Here is a 19,986-nt window from a genome sequence, read left to right as displayed (position 1 = left end):
TTATTATAGTTATTCGTAACCGAGGGATGCTGTCTATTGCACAATGCATGATCTCTTAAGTCATGGGCCATGGCAGTGCAATGTGTGGACATCCAATGAGTGAGACCCAGGGTGTACACAATGTTGGAAATGAGGTCAGTGGTGTGACCCTGCTCCCTGTCAGTGCCTGGGTAACATGTGAATATGGTTTGTAAGATCTTATTACATATAAATACATATAATCTTGCTAGCTTCTTTAGCCTTATACGGAGTCTGGTCAAATGCAATTTATTAAAGTAGCCTTTTGACAACATTTGAATTATTGGGAGGAATCCAATATTATGTTAAAATAATTGTTCTGGCAATACAAGCATTTCTGCTTGTTCAATGGAAACAACCTTCCCTCTTCTCCACATCCTTGTGTGGGCTTCTGCTATTGGGGCCAGTGAATTGAATCTGGTCCAATATTCTTTCAAAGCAAAACTAAGGAGTGTTGATCCCTATTTTGATATCGCTTGGTGCTCAGAAAGCCTTTGATATATTAGAATGGTCATCTTTTTGAGAGAATTTTGGAAATCTTGATCTGGGGAAAACTCTGAAACACTAGCTTGGAATGAAATATAATTGCTGGGTATAGGAAAATGATTTTAATAAATTGAAATTATAGAGAATATTTTGATGAGTCAATTATGGAAACTCCACAGCAGGTTGCAGTCAGTTGGTCCCCTTGGTAACATAACAAAGCAGGAAGAGGAATGGAGATAGGAGGCAGCAGCTGTAGACACATATCTGATTGATTTGTGTCTACTTAAAATGGAGCTGTCACCTGAGACAAGGCAGAATGGCTTAGAATACTGTAAGTGACTCTTAATACAGTCCACAATCTAAGAAGTGTAAGAGCATGACTGGCTGCTGGATAGCAGAGTGCAGGCGATGCAAGAGAAGGGTGATAAAAGAGAAGGGACAGGAACAGCCAGAGAAGTTATTCTGCCCAAATTTGGATGACCATTGAGGCAACAAGGCCAGATGTTCTGCCCAGAGCTGAGTTTTCATCAATGGAGAATTTTGAGTGGTTCAAGGTGAATGGTAAAGCAAGTTCTTCAATCAAGATTGCAGTCACAATAGTCAGTGTGGGCTATAACTGATGGAGTTCCATTAATTCTGGATTTTCCTCATTCAAACTCTCTGGCCACAATGTGCTTCCAGATTCTTTAATATGAAAATACAAGTTATCAATTTTGTTCACTTATTTGCTTAGACAAAATGTGGTGGTCTGTATGAACATACTGGAAAAGAGTACAAAACTGAGAATTCATGACCCCATGTATTTTAATGATTTGTAAAAGCCTGGTTTGCACTGCAGTAGAATTAAGTAAAAGCTACTAAAACATCTTAGAATAGTTTATAGAAACATAAAATTGTAGAGTTGGAAGGGACACTTGACAGTCATCTAATCCAACCCCCCAACTAAATCCCAATTAAATCATACATGACAGATGACCATCCAACCTCTGCTTGCAAACCTCTAAGGAAGGAAAGTCTACCAAAGGCGCCTGTTCCACTGTCAAACAGCTCTTACTGTCAAAAAGCTCTTCCTAATTTGTAGTCAGAATCTCCTTTCTTGTAACTAGAAGCCATTATTTCAGGTCCTACCCTCCAGAGCAGGAGAAAACAAGCTTGCTTGATCTTCCATGTGGCAGCCCATATGACATTCAAAAATGGCTATCATATCTCCTTTCAGTCTCCTTCCAGGCTAAACATACCCAGCTCCTTCAACCATTCCTCATAAGGCTTGGTTTCCAGACCCTTGATCACCTTGCTTGCCCTCCTCTGCACACATTCCAGGTTGCCAATATCCTTCTTAATTATTATTTTTTTGCTGCTGCATCACAGTGTTGACTCATGTTAAGCTTGTGGTCTACTAAGACCCCTAGATTTTTTTCACATTCATATTCAATTAAGGAATCGAATGGAATTGAGAAACAAAATGAATTTAAAGCAAAAGTTTCATTATCAAAAATATAAGAATATTTGGAAAATAGCACATATCGATTCCTATATCTCTATAGCTATTTTTCAAAATAAGCAAACATGGTCAAACATTTGAGTGCTTTCTTGGATAAAGTAGACATATAATGCCCATCATTACTATTAATGGCCGCCGAGACCACATAACACTGAAAGACCTACATTGGCTCCCAGTACGTTTCCGAGCACAATTCAAAGTGTTGGTGTTGACCTTTAAAACCCTAAACAGCCTCGGTCCGGTATACCTGAAGGAGCATCTCCACCCCCATCGTTTTGCCCGGACACTGAGGTCCAGCGCCGAGGGTCTTCTGGCGGTTCCCTCGCTACGAGAAGCCAAGTTACAGGGAACCAGGCAGAGGGCCTTCTTGGTAGTGGCACCCACCCTGTGGAATGCCCTCCCACCAGAGGTCAAAGAGAACAATTACCAGACCCTTAGAAGGCATCTCAAGGAAGCTTTTAATGTTTGATTTCTGTATTTTAATGTTTTGTTGGAAGCCGCCCAGAGTGGCTGGGGGAACCCGGCCAGATGGGCGGGGTATAAATAATAAATTATTATTATTATTATTATTATTATTATTATTATTATTATTATTAATTTATTACCTATCCTTCATGCTAAGGTCACAGGGCAAGTTATAGCATTAAAGACAATATTATAAACAATGGTTAAAGCACTTGTAGCTCATGTAGTCTGCCCATTTTCAACATACCAGTGGTTGGTGGTGTGTGTGTGTGTGTGTGTGTGTTAAGCTGGTGCTGAATGTATTGTTCTGCTTTGCTATGGACCACATCAGTGAGGCCAATATGGGGATCTTGTCATCTGAGCAGCCCAGGACCTCTATACACACTGCCCAGGGTTGCGCACCATGGAAGGTCACTTAGGTGCTGCTAACACAGTGGTTTGACTTCACCTCTGGAATCTCACTCCATTGTCTCTTGAGACAGACTCTACATGTCAATGGACCAGCTCGCGTGTTTATACATGGCAGTTGGTGTGTGTCACAGAACGGCAGCATAGGCAAGCTTAGGGTCTGCATTTATAGCTCTACACTTTCTTTAACTGATGAAATTTGAAGGTAGTCTAATAGTTGCTTTGAGACATATGATGAAAAGTGGGGTATAAATTTCTTAAATAAAAGAAAATGAAGTGATACACAATGGTGACTGAAAGACCTAATATAAAAAGAGTAGTTTTTTTGTCTGAAAGTAATGTCTGAAAATCTCATCAGTGATATTTTCTTTGTATATGATGGAACTATGAGTGCATAAAATTATATTGGAGGGGAACTATATGTAAATCTTATAATGAAAAATAATGAAACCCCCCAAAATTTACTGTGATGTTACATTCTCCAACACCAGCAGAGGTGCTGAAAACTGAAGGCATAACATGGGCGACCACTTTGGAACATAAGCATACACTCTGTGCTTTATCCCGAAGTGTATTTATTTATTGATTATATATTTATTTTCCTCCAAGATGCTCAGGGTGGCTTACATGTTCTCACACTCTTGATCCTCAGAGAAAAACACAGTAAGAGCTTCATGACTGAGTACAGATTTGAACCCAGGTCGTCTAAGTCCTAGTTGGACCACTCTAACAGTTAAGATACTAACAATCACACTAAACTAGTGGTTTAAATGCTTTTGTAATATAATGTAAGTGTTAGTGTAAACTGGTTTTGGAGAGCAGTCTCCATTATCAGAGGAAATAATAACCACAAATAAACACTTGTCAGAAGCAACTCATTTCTTGGAAAGATTTCACCCCCTCTTTCAAAAGACTGACTAATCAGAATACATCATTAAGAAAATGAATGGATAAATTTGTGTGTATGTGAACCATCACCCCGGGAAACTATTACTTAACACATTATGTCAAGAAATTTATATAATGAAGAACTTTTATAAAACATTGAAAACGAAGAGGAAAATCCACATTATGTAATCTCTATGAAGGTAGAACGAACTCTTGCAGACTCTTGATGACTTCCAATTTGCATGAAGTGCGACAAATATATGAACTTATTCCCCTAACAGTAATCCATGCCAGACATTCAAACAGCAGACAAAATGAAGGAACACGGTATTGTCTGCACTGAACACAGTCAGTCACACGGGGTCGCAATTGCCTAAACAATCCTATTGGAAACCTCTAAATACAGCTCTCTACCTTTAAAAAGGCATTTGAAGAAAAAAGACAGGAGACAGCTGGATACGATTACATGATCCAGAGAGATTTCTACCAGTGATGCTACTCCCTGGTGGTCCCCAGATCACCTGAATCAGCTGCATTTGAAACAAACATTTTGGAAGCATCCTAATCTCCATGGTTATTATGCGGATTGAATTCTGGGTGAGGAGGAGGCTGCTGCAGCTGGTTCTTCTTCACACAGCCTGGGAAATGGGGAGCGGTCAGCTCCATTATTCTGTGCCGGAGGAATCCCAGCATGGCACCTTTGTGGGCCGTATCGCCCAGGACCTGGGGCTGGAGGTGAGTGAGCTGGTGCCTCGTCTGTTCCAGGTGGAATCTCAAGGCCATGAGGACTATTTCAAGGTAAATTTGCAGAATGGCATTTTGTTTGTGAATTCCCGGATAGACAGGGAGGAGCTGTGTGCCAAGAGCCCTTTGTGCTCCATCCACCTGGAGGTGATTGTGGATAAACCCCTGAAAGTCTTCCATGTGGAAGTGGAGATTGCAGACATAAATGACAATGCCCCCATTTTCTCTGTCACAGAGCAAACATTGATTATTGCAGAATCAAGATTGCCACATTCTCCTTTCCCACTGGAGAGTGCTTCTGACGCAGATATTGGCAGCAATGCTCTGTTAACTTACAAGATCAGTCCAAATGATTATTTCAAGCTGAATGTAGTAACGAATGAAGACCACACTAAATCTGCTGGGCTAGAATTAAAGAAACCATTAGACAGAGAAGACATATCTGTCCACCATTTATTACTGACAGCCACAGATGGTGGTAAGCCAGAGCTAACAGGAACAGTCCAGCTTGTGATAAATGTATTGGATGTAAATGATAATGCTCCATTATTCAGCCAATCTGTTTACAAAGTCAGAGTACCAGAGAATCCCGTTAATGGAACACACATAATAACACTCAATGCCACAGACTTGGATGAAGGTATTTCTAAGGATGTTACTTATTCCTTTAGCAGCCTAGTACCTCCCAAAGTTAAAAATACCTTCCAAATAAGTGACAGCACTGGTGACATCAAGGTTATAGGACCATTAGATTATGAAGACATTAATTTGTGGGAAATTCAGGTTGTAGCAAAAGATAAAGGCAACCCTCCTTTGGCTGGACACTGTAAAGTAGTAATAGAGATTCTAGACATGAATGACAACATCCCTCAGCTTTCACTGAAATCTCTCTCAGTGCCTGTGCCTGAGGACTCCCCACAAGGTACTATGGTGGCCTTGATTAGTATCTCAGACAGAGACTCTGGACCCAATGGGCAAGTGAGCTGCTCCTTGTGGCCTTCTGGGATTCCCTTCAAGTTGGTATCCACCTTCAAGAATTACTACTCACTGATGTTGGAAGAAACACTGGATCGGGAGCAGGTGGCTGAGTATGTGCTAGTGGTGATGGCTCACGATGAAGGGATTCCATCACTGTCGGCTAGCAGCACCTTGTTGGTGCCCATTGGTGATGTGAATGACAATGCACCTGCTTTTCCTCAGCCTTCCTACACGGTCTTTGTGAAGGAGAACAACCCGCCAGGTGCTCACATCTTCACAGTGTCTGCTTCAGACCCAGATGTGGCTGAGAACAGCCTGATCAGCTACTGGATTGATGACAAGCTCTGGCCCCTGACAAGCTACATCTCAGTTCACTCAGAGAGTGGGAAGGTCTATGCTTTGCAGCCCTTGGACTATGAGGAGCTGAAGCTGCTGGAGTTCCAAGTGAGGGCCAAGGATGCTGGGCTGCCTTCCCTGTGTGGCAATGTGACTATTCAGGTTTTTGTGGTTGACGAGAATGACAATGCACCTGAAGTATCAAGAGTAGCAGAGTCACCCATCATGTTGGTCGTCCCCATAAAAGCTGGACATGCAGTGGGCAAGATCCATGCCCTGGATGCTGACTCAGGTTACAATGCATGGTTGTGCTATGAGCTGCATGAAGCCAATAATGGCCCCTGGCGGGTGGGGCTTTACAGTGGTGAGATTAGCACCACACACGCCCTGGATGAAGCAGTAGGCAGTGGTGGAAGCCAGAATATTTTAGTGTTGGTGAAGGACCATGGCAAGCCAGTGCTGTCAGCTACAGCCACCCTGAGTGTGTCACTTGTGGCAAGCACCCAGGCAGTTCAGGCTGATGCCCACCTTGTCAGGATGGGAGGGAGCTCAAAGCCCCAGGTGGACAATGTCAACGTCTACCTGATCATTGCCATCTGCTCAGTGTCCAGCCTGTTCCTGCTGGTGATCATAGTATACATCTCCCTGCGATGCCGTTGCCAGGCCAAGGAGGCCATGGTGTATGGTCCTGGCACAGCCACACTGGTATGTGCCAGTGAAGTGGGCAGCTGGTCATATTCAAATCGTCACAGCCACATCCTGGCTGGTGTGAGTGGGGAGGCAGGTGCCAAAAGTGACCTCATGGTATTCACTCCAAATGTTCCTGTATTTGCAATGAATGGGGATGTAGGAAATGGAAAGGAGCTTATTTCAAATTCATCAGATGAGGTGAGTTATATGGAATCTTTAAAATCTTTGCAGTTACTCTCTCTTTGTTATACTTTGGTGTGAAAACACTGAAGCAATATGGGCTATTACAGAAAGCAGCAGCTAGCAAACATTTTGGGGGCTTTACATTTTTTGTTTTGTTTTTTTTAAAAAAATTCTGCCCAAAGTTTCTAACAAAGTTAAAAAGGCTTCTAACAAAGTTAAACCCTAAAATGTACATCATAAAAATGTAATGTTTTTATGTCTAAAACTGCCCTATGTTCTTCGGATGAAAGGCAGTATAGAATTTTAATAAAAAGTGCAAAGTTTATTCATACTCATGATCTTTGGTGCACCTCCACTGAGAATATTGTGGAACTATGGGTGCAAGTTCTGCTGTTCTTATTTGATAAAGTGGTGGTTGGATGCTGAAATAACACATTTAACGCAATGCAGCTTTTCCTGTTAAGGTGGTCCTTTACAAGGTATTTTAAGGTAAAAGAAAAAGAAAAGGCACTCAGTCCTAATATCTGTGCAATGATGAGTTGAGAAACTCTTTTTTTTTGCGCATGGGGGCAGGGAGTGTTGCATTCAATGTCCTTCTGCAAATGGGAAGGCTCCCCTAATGGAATGGCAGAAACAATTTTTGCCAATTCACTATTTTTCCTACAGGAATTTGCACCACCCTCCATGCTGTTTTGGAGAGTCTTAGAATTCACAGGGACCTATAGAGCAGAGGCAATATAGGTGAAAATGGCCTCCCTTTTTCCATTCGTACAGATCCATTAGGTCAATAACATTTCCACAAATGAAAGGACTTCTGTTTGTGGATCGTGGATCATAGAATCATAGAGTTGGAAGAGACCACAAGGGCCATCCAGTCCAACCCCCTGCCAAGCAGGAAACACCACAAAGCATTCCTGACAGATGGCTGTCAAGCCTCTGCTTAAAGACCTCCAAAGAAGGAGACTCCACCACACCCCTTGGTAGCAAATTCCACTGTCGAACAGCTCTTACTGTCAGGAAGTTCTTCCTAATGTTTAGGTGGAATCTTCTTTCTGGACAATTATGTATGCAAACCTATACTTAGAACTTCAGTTACTGATGTCTGATATATTTATTATAAATATCTATTCAAAAAAATATTATAGGATGCCAGTTTGTGAAAAGATTAGATGGCAATGCAACTAGCCTGAGTTTAGCATTGATGAACATTTACTGCAGTGTTTTGCAATATTTTATTCAACAGACATAGAAGAAATATTTTGTAGTGAGCATACTATAAAGCATATTTATATTGTGTTAAGTGAATTTATTGGTGTGTGTGTTTTTTTAAAAAAGCTTATGCTTGCTTTGTGTTCTTTCACTTCTACTGACAGATATCCAAATTGCTGATATCAGTGTGCCTTCTTTCTGAGTAAATAAGTTTACAACTGAGATATCATAAATGGCTTTATGGAAATAAATATAGGGCTTCTTCTAGGCAGACATTTTAGCATGTTGCTGTTCAGAAGCCAGTTGTCTATGAAGTCACAAGCAAACAACAATCCTTTAATAATTTGCCAAAATGATGGAAGTAGCAATGAAAAGATCAGCTAATTTCTAATGAATTAGTACTGAATGACAAGGATTCTAGAAAAATAGCTATATGCTTGCAGATGCAGAAAAGGATTTTGAGTGAGTAGAGTAGATTGATATATCTGTCTGTCTATCTCTCTACAGAACTTTTAATGAGGGAATCTGCTTTTGAATTACATAGCAAGGCTTTTTATTTTTATTGTATCTAAAAGAGCGTATAAGACTTATAAGTACAATTAAGTATATAACATAAACAATTTCCACTAAATTATATAAAAATAAAGAAAACAAAGAATATACACATGGCGTAAGTAATATCATACTACAATGGTGGAAATAAATTATAAGGGTATATATTATCTTCATATTTATATTTCCAACCATAATAAAAGTTGACATTGTTCCATAACTCTGTATACAGTGGTACCTCGACTTATGAACGACTCAACAACTGAATTTTTCAACTTACGAATGGGGCAAATGTCCGCATGCTTACGAATTTCTCGACATCCGAACGGAAACTGCAGCGGTTTTAGATAGGGTTTTTTCGACTTACGAATTTTTAGATGGGGTTGCTTCGACTTACAAATTTTTCCGTTTCCAATGCATTCCTATGGGAAATCGCGTTTCCAATGGCGCTTTTCGACTTACGAATTTTTTGGACCTACGAAGGTGCCTTCGGAACGGATTAAATTTGTAAGTCGAGGCACCACTGTATTTGCTCATTTCCCTCTCTCCTATTTCTCCAGATTACTTCAAACTTGTCTAGAATTGGTAGTACTGTGTTCTTCTTCCAAACTTTAGCAATAACTAACTTTACAGCTATCAGTAATTTTATTATTGCTTCAAAATCTGCCTCTGGTACAATACCCTCCAAATAATTCAATAACCATACTTAGGAATCATTTGGTAAGAGATATCCGGTTATTTCTAAGGCCTATTTTTGAGTATCAGTAATGATTCTGAATTACTGAGCAAAATGTATGTCTGCAAGATGATTGCTACATCTCCAACCGTAATCTTATGTGGTTGGGTATATCTTAGTATGGAACTTTCCAAACTGTGTCACGACATGTTAGTGCAGGGGTCCCCAAACTACGGCCCCCGGGCCGGATGCGGCCCAATCGGCCTTCCAATCCGGCCCGCGACGACTCCCGCCGCCCGCTGCCGCCGCCCGCTCTCACGGCGCGCGGCGCAGCGACGATCTAAAAAATCGGCAAAAAATCGCCGAAAATCCTTTGTGCGCATGCGTATGGGCCTCTCCCGACCCGGAAGAGGTCATTTCTGGTGCACTTCCGGGTCGGGGGAGGCCCATACGCATGCGCACAAGCGATTTTTTGCGATTTTTTCCCGCCCGTGTGCGTGTGCGCATGCGCACGGGCGCGCACTCCCCCGCCCTCCGGCCCGCTGCGCGCGCACTCCCCTGCCCTCCGGCCCACCGCGCGGTCGGCGCGGCGGGCACCGGCCCGCCGCGCAGAAAGTCTGGGGACCCCTGTGTTAGTGTGTTGGCTGCAGTGTGTTGATGTGTCACGTGAACACACCCTGCTCTCCTCCCGAGGCTGGAAAGGGGTTAGTTTAACTTCTGGTTTCCTAGTAAAACTGAATTACTGTGTTGCGAAATGATGCATGTCTAAAAAGTGTGTCACCAACATGAAAAGTTTGGAAAGCTCTGTCTTAGTTTAATACATTGAGTTACATTGAGTTAAATACCACTGATATTGGATCTTGTAAAAGTTTTCCTTAAATCCATAGATATAATTGAAAGGGAAATATCTATCCAAATCCATCTGTATTCTTCCAAGGTTAACTCGTTTAAGTCTCTGGCCTATTTCCTTATGAACGTTCCAGTTTTATTATTAAGTTTCATAATTATGGAACGCATATTAGCAGTTCACAGTTTGATATTAGTTAGAATTTCCAATTCAGTTTCCTCCCTTGAGACACAATGTTTTCTTAGTAAACATAGAAATGCTTCTTTTATTAGAAAATACTAATATAATTGCGGCTGAAGACCACCCATAATTTTAATAACTTTTGTGTATCATTTAATTTCTAGCCAGGATATTTTGTTCTTAACACTATCCTCTTCTGTTTGATACCATAATGTCAAATCCCCTATCATCCTTTGTGTAAGTGATAGAAATATATTATGAAATGTGGGGTGATAAAGCTGGGAAGATTTTCTTACTTAATTTATACCAACCTATTAGAGCACTGTGAACACATGGTAGTTTACTAGCAAACTTTTCCCAATTCTCCTGGAACTATAGCATTGTCTTTGATTGCCTCTTTAAAATAGTTTTCTGTTTGTGTTATCAGATTGTTCAGTTTGTTTTACTGCAACAATTGGTTCCCTCCCCCATGGAACCCCAAATGGATTAATGCCACATTTGCAAAATATGGGACTTGTAATGGAATACGCAAAAACGAATAAAAAATAGAAAATAGATATTTTAGCAATTGCAATACAACTCATCCAGGAAACTGGATTCAAAATCTTAATGCTGATTCCATCTCCTGGTGCAATTTTTCATAATTGATTCTAATTGTGACAAATTATGAAGAACCTTTTAACAAGTTTAGATTACCAAGTTATATCCACTGTTCTTGTTCAATATTTTTTCAACTCTTTATCTGGAGCTAGGCCTTTCCATTCAGATTTTCTAGAGTTTATATATTGATATTTTTTCCATATCTATCTCATATCTTTTTTAGATGTCTACAAGAAGTATTAAGGATGTGCTAATGTTTAAAATGCAGGGATGCAGGTGGCGCTGTGGGTTAAACCACAGAGCCTAGGGCTTGCCGATCATAAGGTTGGCGGTTCGAATCCCTGCAATGGGGCGAGCTCCCGTTGCTCAGTCCCAGCTCCTGCCAACCTAGCAGTTCGAAAGCCCGTCAAAGTGCAAGTAGATAAAGAGGTGGGAAGGTAAATGGCATTTCCGTGTGCTGCTTTGGTTTGCCAGAAGCGGCTTAGTCATGCTGGCCACATGACCTGGAAGCTGTACGCCGGCTCCCTCAACCAATAACGCGAGATGAGCGCCACAACCCCAGAGTCATTCATGACTGGATCTAATGGTCAGGGGTCCCCTTTAATGTTTAAAAGATGCCATCCGTTAAGAGCAAGATTTTTTTTGTACGAATTACCACATTCAATACATTTCAAATTCTTCTCTATTTGCTATAATTGCTCTAACTTAATAATTGCTCAAATTCAATGAAATTGCTCTAATTGTTTGAAAGCTAAAACAAAAAATAAGGGTAAGAGTGGGGATCCTTGCCTATTTCTTCTATACAGTGAAAAAAGATCTAAGAGATAGCCAGTCATCTGTACCTGTGCTGTTGGTGTCTGATATAAAAGTTGGATCTAGGACCCGAAATTCAAACCCAATTTGAAATAGTTCATAACCTCTATCGGATATTTCCACTCCACTCTATCAAATGCTGTTTTGGCATATAAAAATAACAGCACACACATTAGCTTTTCACCTTGAACTATTTTTTATCTTATTAATTAATGAAAAGGTTATTTTCATATTAGTTTTCTAATCTCTCTCTAATTTTCTGTCTCTCAAGAATCCAGTCAATATCTATGTACTTCACAATGATGGATATTACTTTTTCTGCAATAATACAGAACTAGATATTCACACCTTGGTTTAACAATGAAATAGATCTATAAGATTCCTGGTTTGCTGGGTATTTATTAGGTTTAGATATCATGATGATTCTTGCCATATTCCACAAGTGGCAATTTCTTTTACCATATTGATTTATTGATATTCTATAAGAGTGGTTGTTCAAGAGGTTTTATAGCATCCATCTGGCAAACTATCTGGGCTGGGAGAATTGCCATTTAAATAATAATTATCATCAGTCTTACCTATGATAAAGAAAAGGGAGCCTCTAGTTTTCTCTGGATATCATTAGATATTTTTGGTATATTTAAATTTCTTTAAAATCATTAATGCTCATTGAAGTTACCTGCCATAATTATGTATCTATTATAAAATATAATTGAATCTATTTTTAAAATTGAATTTCCCTTGTGGACCATAAATAAATACTAACATGTTCTTTCCCCATCCTCTCTCAATATTTGTTGATTAACCCATTTTTAACTAATACTGCTACTTCTGAAGCAGTGAAGACTTGTCCTAATCTAATTTCATTCAGATATTTCCCCTGCTTTTATCTGTATTTCTTGCAGAAAATATAAAACCTGCATTTTCTGAACACAATTTTCTTGTAAATTTCCATCATTTCATTGAAGAGTTCAGCACCTTGCAATCAATGAGAGAGTTCTTACTGAATTTGTTTTATGGTCATTTAACAATTAAAACAAAACAAAACACTAACAAGTGTTGTTCTCACTAATTATTTTATCTTCTTCAGATTTATTAGAGTTTACTGATCTGAGATAGTTTGTTCCTTTGCTTCCTTCAGAGAATCTTGCTCAACGCTTTCCCCAGTATCATTTATTTGTCTTCTCTGGTTTTCTTCCTTCTTAATTTTTTATTCTGATTTTGTTGTATTCATATCTGTGGCCATTATCTGGCATGGAAATTTCCTCTATATATGCTTTCAGTTTTAAAGCTTCCTTCCTTGTCTTAATCTTAACCTCTTTTAAAAGCAAACAAAATAATTAACTTAAAAGGGGACAGAGTGAGCAAGTAAGCAAGCAAGCGAGAGAGCTGGCCATTGATGTAAGAAACTTAAATTCATTTTCCTTATTCAAAGTATCAGGATGAATAATTAAACTGACCAAGATGACTTTAGCATGAGTTGCTTTTCTTAAATTGCTAAGGCCAGTCTTGATTTTACTTTCTCCTCTGAAAACAACTTCAGTACCAATTGTACATAATCTATCAAGCTGTATGTAATTTGATAGATGTTCTTCAAAAATTGTGACTATGTCCTCCCTTTCTAGGTATTCTGGGAGGCTTCTAAGTTTTAAATTCTTCTTGTGTTGTTCCTGCGTTGTTTCCTCAAATAGTTTACATTCTGTATATGTTGTTTCCATTTTTTCTATTTTCATACTAATGGCTGCAATTCCCTTTTCCATATCAACCACAGCCTTTTCAATATTGTAGGGAATTCCAAATTGTTTTTGAGTACATTGAATGTATGAAAGGTAACTAATATGTAAAATAATATTTAAATACCTTCTAGTGTTATGAGTTCTTAATATTGTTTTGCATGTTTCCATATTTATAGTAATAATTTAAAATATTTTCAGCTCCTGCCGAGTCAAATTCTGAGCATTGCAATTTTACTGTTTACCTCTTTTCTATTTTATCAAAATTTACCTTTGGGTGGAAAGAAGGTAAACTGAATTACCCAAAGCATAAGAAAGTGCAGAATGCTTTCACTTTGTCTCTCATCTGTTTATCCTCTTTGTAATTCTTAAATTGAAATTGCAACACAAGAGAAATAGTGCTTCTGATCCTTTACAGAGGGTCTTTTAATTACTTTTCTATGACTGCACCAGAGACAAGTGAAGCAGGAACAATGTCCAGGAAGATGAAAATGCAGCTTGGTTAAAAGTATCTTGGATCATATTTGCCAGGACAGTAAATGAAGCCAATTGGGTTTCATGACTAACTGTTCCCATTGATTTCAGTACCACGTAGGTGTGTCTAAGGCTGCAGTCCTGTGCCCACATACTGGCAGTAAGCCCCATTGAACTTAGTGGGTAGACCCTGACAGTGAAGGCAGGGTAGGTTTGTCAACCCTATTTTAGTTGTATATAATGCAGTTCCACCACCAGAGTTCTAGTATTAGGGGAGCTATTATATTTGTGAAACTAACAAAAGCCCTCGATGACAGTTCTTACCTTTTTAAAAAATGGCAAATATTTAGTTAGGACTTAGGTGGAAATTCTCAAATATGCCACCTGATCCTATGCATAAAGGTAAAGGTACCCCTGACCCTTAAGTTCAGTCGCAGACAACTCTGGGGTTGTGCACTCATCTCGCTCTATAGGCCAAGGGAGCCAGTGTTTGTCCGCAGATAGCTTCCAGGTCATGTGGCCAGCATGACTAAGCCACTTCTGGCGAACCAGAGCAGCACACGGAAACGCCGTTTACCTTCCCGCCGGAGCGGTACCTATTTATCTACTTGCACTTGATGTGCTTTCGAACTGCTAGGGGGGCAGGAGCTGGGACCGAACAACGGGAGCTCACCCTGTCGTGAGGATTCGAACTGCCAACCATCTGATCGGCCAGCCCTAGGCTCTGTGGTTTAGACCACAGTACCATCCGCGTCCCGATCCTATGCATACTCACTCAGAAATGAGCCCAACTGTGTTAAATTGTAATTGATGCCAGGTAAGTCTTCATGGGTGCAATTTCAGGCCCTATGGACTCTTATAATAGTGGTATTTAACTCCTGTTGATTTTAAAAGCACTTGCTAGAACACCCCCCCCCTTTTTATTGGCTGAACTAGAATTTTCATGCAAACATGAGCAAATGTTGTGTAAAGATTAAGAAGCTGCTTCCCCTCCCATTTCTCTGCTCAAGATTCCAGCATCACCTGCAAGGCCCATCGCAGATATCTGCTGTGCAATGTCTAGTGTGTATTGTTGTGTCCCTATATAACTCATTCAGTGTCTACTCCTCTCAACTCTGAGAGTTACAGGCTCTGGAGTTGCACGCCAGAGGTTGCTGGATAAGTGTATAATAAGAGAGGGCTACATGCTATTACATATAACAGGCACTTTGATCTTGAAAAATACATGACACTTTCCCCCCAATAAGAATAAAAGAGCATCATCAAGTGTACTATCACTTCAATATCAATTGGTGGATGAGCCTTCATGCATCTAACTGGCAGAACTTTCTTATCACTTGGTGTCAGCACAAGTGTAACCCTTCTTGGAATAGTCAGTCTACCCATTCAGATATAAGCTGTTATGATAACTGAGTGTGCAACAGGAATGTTGTAGTGTGAACCACCACATTAGAAGAATGAATGGACTTTAATAACCAGTTGAAAGCAGAAGTGCATAAAATCTCTGAAGAACAGGCAATTATCACAAAACATTTCATAGAGTTTAGTCACCTGCTTCTCCATTTCAACAATCGTTCGCTAGAGGTCACTGTTGCCTAGGGAAATATTTAAGAAGAAAGAACATTCAGAGCTCCTCCCTCAGAGTGACTGAAAACCCTGCCTGTCAGATTCACAATGGTGCTATCAAGCACAGAATGCAAGAGCACCAGCGTCTATTCACAAATACCAATTCAGATGGGCTCCTTGGACTCTGCTCTACACTACATTAAAGAAAAGGATTTATAAAAAGGAAGGAAGGAAGGAAGAAGACAACACTGCTGATATTTGTGGCTATGCTTGCAATGGTTGCCTGGCAGAATGATTCGGTGGCAAAGCAGCTCCTGCAGCTGCTTCTCCTCCACGCAGCCTGGATGATGGGGAGCGGCCAGCTCCATTATTCTGTGCCGGAGGAATCCCAGCACGGCACCTTCGTGGGCCGCATTGCCCAGGACCTGGGGCTGGAGGTGGAGGAGCTGGTGCCTCGGATGTTCCGGATGATGTCCAAAGGACAGGAGGACTATTTTGAGGTAAATGTGCAGAATGGGATCTTGTTTGTGAATTCCCGGATAGACAGGGAGGAGCTGTGTGCCAAGAATCTTGAATGTGCCGTTCACCTGGAGGTGATCCTGGATAAGCCTCTGAGGGTTTTCCATATAGAGGTGGAGATCAGGGACATAAATGACAATGCCCCCATTTTCTCTGCAAGTGAACAAGTTCTGAGCATAGCAGAATTTATAACGGCACCTGGCACCAGATTCCCTTTAGAGGGAGCTTCTGATGCAGATATCGGCACTAATGCTCTGCTAACCTACAAGCTCAGGCCCAATGACTATTTCATTGTAGAACAGAAAACAGGTGACCAGCACAATAAACCCTTAGCAATTGTTTTAAAGAAGCCTTTGGACAGGGAAGAGGCTCCTGTGCACCGTCTTTTACTCACAGCCACTGATGGAGGCAAACCAGAGCTCACAGGCACAGTCCAGCTGGTCATTAATGTGCTAGATGCAAATGACAACCCTCCTGTATTTAACCAATCAGTTTACAAGGTAACATTATTGGAAAATGCAGCTACTGGAACATTGGTTATTAAGCTGAATGCCACTGATTTAGATGAAGGAATTAATAAGGAGATCTCCTATTCTTTCACTAACCACGTGCCACTAAATTTCCAAAAGATTTTTACCATAAATTCCAATACCGGGGAAATAATAGTAAATGGAAGAATTGATTTTGAAGACATTAGTGTATATGATCTTCAGATTGTAGCAGAAGATAAAGGCAACCTTCCTTTGTCTGGACATTGTCAAGTGATAATTGAGGTGCTGGATGTGAACGATAATGCCCCAGAGGTGTCAGTCTCATCCCTCTCTGTGCCAGTGCCAGAGGACTCCCCACTGGGGACAGTGGTGGCCTTAATCAGTGTCTCAGACAGGGACTCTGGGGCCAATGGCCAAGTAAGCTGCTCACTGTGGCCTCCTGGGCTTCCCTTCAAACTGGCGTCCACCTTCAAGAACTACTACTCACTAGTAGTGTCTGAACTCCTGGATCGGGAGCAGGTAGCTGAGTATAAGTTGATGGTGATGGCCCAGGACCAAGGTGTTCCACCACTGTCAGCAAGTGGTAGCTTATTAGTTCCAATTAGTGACATAAATGACAATGCACCCACTTTTGCACAACCCTCATACACAGTCTTTGTGAAGGAGAACAACCCACCTGGTGCTCACATCTTCACAGTGTCTGCTTCAGACCCAGATGTGGCTGAGAACAGCCTGATCAGCTACTGGATTGATGACAAGCTCTGGCCCCTGACAAGCTACATCTCAGTTCACTCGGAGAGTGGGAAGGTCTATGCCTTGCAGCCCTTGGACTATGAGGAGCTGAAGCTGCTGGAGTTCCAAGTGAGGGCCAAGGATGCTGGGCTGCCTTCCCTGTGTGGTAATGTGACTATTCAGGTTTTTGTGGTTGACGAAAATGACAACGCACCTGCAGTGTCAGGGACAACAGAAGAGAACCCCATTCTCCTAGTGCTCCCTATGGGGTCTGGGCACTCAGTGGGCAAGATCCATGCTCTGGATGCTGACTCAGGATACAATGCATGGCTGCGATATGAACTGCATGAGGTGACAAGTGGACCATGGCGCGTGGGCCTGTATAGTGGAGAGATCAGTACCATACGTGCTCTGGATGAGGCAGAAGTCAGCAGAAGTCAGAGCCTGCTGGTTTTGGTGAAAGATCATGGGAAGCCTCAACTCTCAACCACAGCCACACTGAGTGTGTCACTGGTAACCAGTGCACAGGCCATCAAAACGGATCCTCGCCTTTCCAGGACAGGTGAAAGCTCAAAGCCTTTGGTGGACAATGTCAATGTCTACCTGATCATTGCCATCTGCTCAGTGTCCAGCTTGTTCCTCCTAGCAGTAATCTTTTATGTGGCCTTGCGATGCCGTTGCCAAGCGAAGGAGGCCATGGTGTATGGTCCTGGCACAGCCACACTGGTATGTGCCAGTGAAGTGGGCACCTGGTCATATTCGAATCGCCACAGCCACATCCTGGCAGGTGTGAGCGGGGAGGCTGGAGCCAAGAGTGACCTGATGGTCTTCAGCCCCAACATTCCTACTTCTGCTGATAATGGGAAGCAGCAGGACCTGCTTTGTGCAACGGTTAGTATCTGACTTGGTTTCTTCTCTCTCTCAGCCATTGTTCAATCTCCATAACATTGAATAAGTATTTATCCTAGTTATTCAATACTGAATTTGAAATTTTCTTTGTTGAATTTAATTTTGTAAGCGTCCACATTGATTTGCAAATGGATAATTTATGAGAAACGTGTATTTCCCCCTCTTCAATTCAGTTTTACTGGTGTTTTCTTCCTGAGAAATATTTTTATTTATTTATTGAATATGTATACACTTAAAATAATAAAAATTACTAAATGGCTAAAATAAACATAATAAAAATGCAGTAGCATTCAATAAAATATTCATAAAAGCTGGTTAAAAATGAAAAAGAAACACTACACAACTGTATATGTCACATAAAACTGAGCAGTGTGCAAAATAACTTTTTTAAAAAATTGAGTCAGAGCCCAGGAAATATTGGACAATTTTTAAAGGAGGAATTTAAAAGTAATCACTTCCTCCACCTGAGAGATGGTGTTCAGAGGGGTGGGTGCTATCACAGAGAGGGCCATCTTCTGCATTGTCACCAAGTGATATTCATTTGTTAGGAGATCTTAGATTGACTTGGACTGTACTTGGGGAGGTGGCCTGACAGGAGCCTTTGATCAAAGTTACTTAGAGCGGTAAATGTCAGCAGAAAAACCTTGAACTTGGCTCAAGAGTTAATAGGCAGCTAGCTGAGATATTTCAGCATTGGTGTACTATTTTTAAAGTTAGGTGTTCCACAAAGCACCCAAGCAGCTTCATTTTGAAATAACTGTGGCTTCCAAATCAGGCACAAGAGTAGCCCCACGTGCAGTACAATACAGTTATCTAATAATGATATTAGATGTATGGGCCACTGTAGCAAAGCTGCCCCTCTCTGGGAATAGTCGTAGTTAGTATACCAGCTAAGTTGCTAATGGATGATCTGAGGCCAACTGGGCCTCCAGTTATAGTGGTGGATCTAGGACACTATGTACTTGCTGTCTCTGGGGGAGTGATACCCCATACATAGGTGGTACGCAACCCAATTCTCAGACCTGGAGATCACCCATCCATAGGATCTCCATCTTGTCAGGATTCAGTCACAGTTTATTAGTCTTCATTCAACCCATAAGTGCATCCAGGGATCTGTTTAGGACACGCACAACTTGAGCTGTCACAGAGTTGTGTCTCATCAGCCTACTGCCTCCAGATCTCCTAATGACCATCCCCAGTGCTTTCATATAGCTGTTAAATAGCATTGGGGAGGAAATTGTGTCCTGTGCGATTCCACAGATCAACTGCCTCGGGGCTGAGGCACACTCACCCAATATGATTCTGGAACTGACCCCACAAGTAGAAGTGGCATCACCATTAAACAGTGCATTCAGTCCCCCAAACATGGAGGTGGTCCAGGAGGACACCATGGTCCATGGTATCAAAAGCCATGGAGAGATCCAGGAGAATCCACGGAATCCTATTTCTTTGTCTTTTCCCCAAAGAAGGTAATCTGTTAGGGCGACCATGACTGATTCTGTCCCAAAATCAAGCCTGAACCCAGACTGGAATGGGCCAAGTTACTTCCATCCAAGAGCATCGGAATTCTCAATATGATGCCTTCTTTACAACATTTATTGCGCATGCATTAGTTCCAGAAATTAGTAGCTTACTTCTAAGTAAGAATGCATAGGATTGTAGCAATGATCACAAAAGCGGAAATGCTTCAGAGTAAACCACGAACCAAATATTCAATCTACTTCATTGTTATTTATTTACTTACTTACCATTATTTATTGACTATCCTATATAGCAAAGTTCTCAGGACAGGTCATAGCAAGCAATTAAAACATTTGAAATTCAACAACAACAATATATATATATATATCACAAAAACACAAGTCAGAGGTCAAAACCAGTGCCTTGATTAATGGGAGGCTGGGGTTCAGTTCTTTGTATCAGAATTGGATAAGGATCCCACCAAATTTGGAATGTTCTAGAGGACAACAAGCAGGAGTATGAAAAGC

General features: G+C 41.1%; 2 protein-coding genes across 2 annotated transcripts; both read left to right on the top strand.

Moving 5' to 3' along the window:
• The first annotated feature begins 3,876 nt into the window (after positions 1-3,876).
• On the top strand, positions 3,877-6,917 carry LOC118079394 (protocadherin alpha-5-like). Its single transcript, XM_035103563.2, has one exon. It carries the CDS (start codon positions 4,337-4,339, stop codon positions 6,773-6,775), a length of 2,439 nt encoding a protein of 812 aa, XP_034959454.1. The 5' UTR covers positions 3,877-4,336; the 3' UTR covers positions 6,776-6,917.
• A 7,810-nt stretch (positions 6,918-14,727) lies between these two features.
• LOC118079291 (protocadherin alpha-5-like) lies at positions 14,728-18,190 on the top strand. The gene has a single exon (XM_035103333.2). The coding sequence runs from the start codon at positions 15,614-15,616 to the stop codon at positions 17,990-17,992; it is 2,379 nt and encodes a 792-aa protein (XP_034959224.1). The 5' UTR covers positions 14,728-15,613; the 3' UTR covers positions 17,993-18,190.
• The last annotated feature ends 1,796 nt before the right edge of the window (positions 18,191-19,986 follow it).

This window comes from Zootoca vivipara, chromosome 8, assembly GCF_963506605.1.
Source record: "Zootoca vivipara chromosome 8, rZooViv1.1, whole genome shotgun sequence".
Lineage (NCBI taxonomy): Eukaryota > Metazoa > Chordata > Lepidosauria > Squamata > Lacertidae > Zootoca > Zootoca vivipara.
Note: the sequence above shows the minus strand (reverse complement) of the source record. Positions and strands in the feature narration are given on the sequence as shown.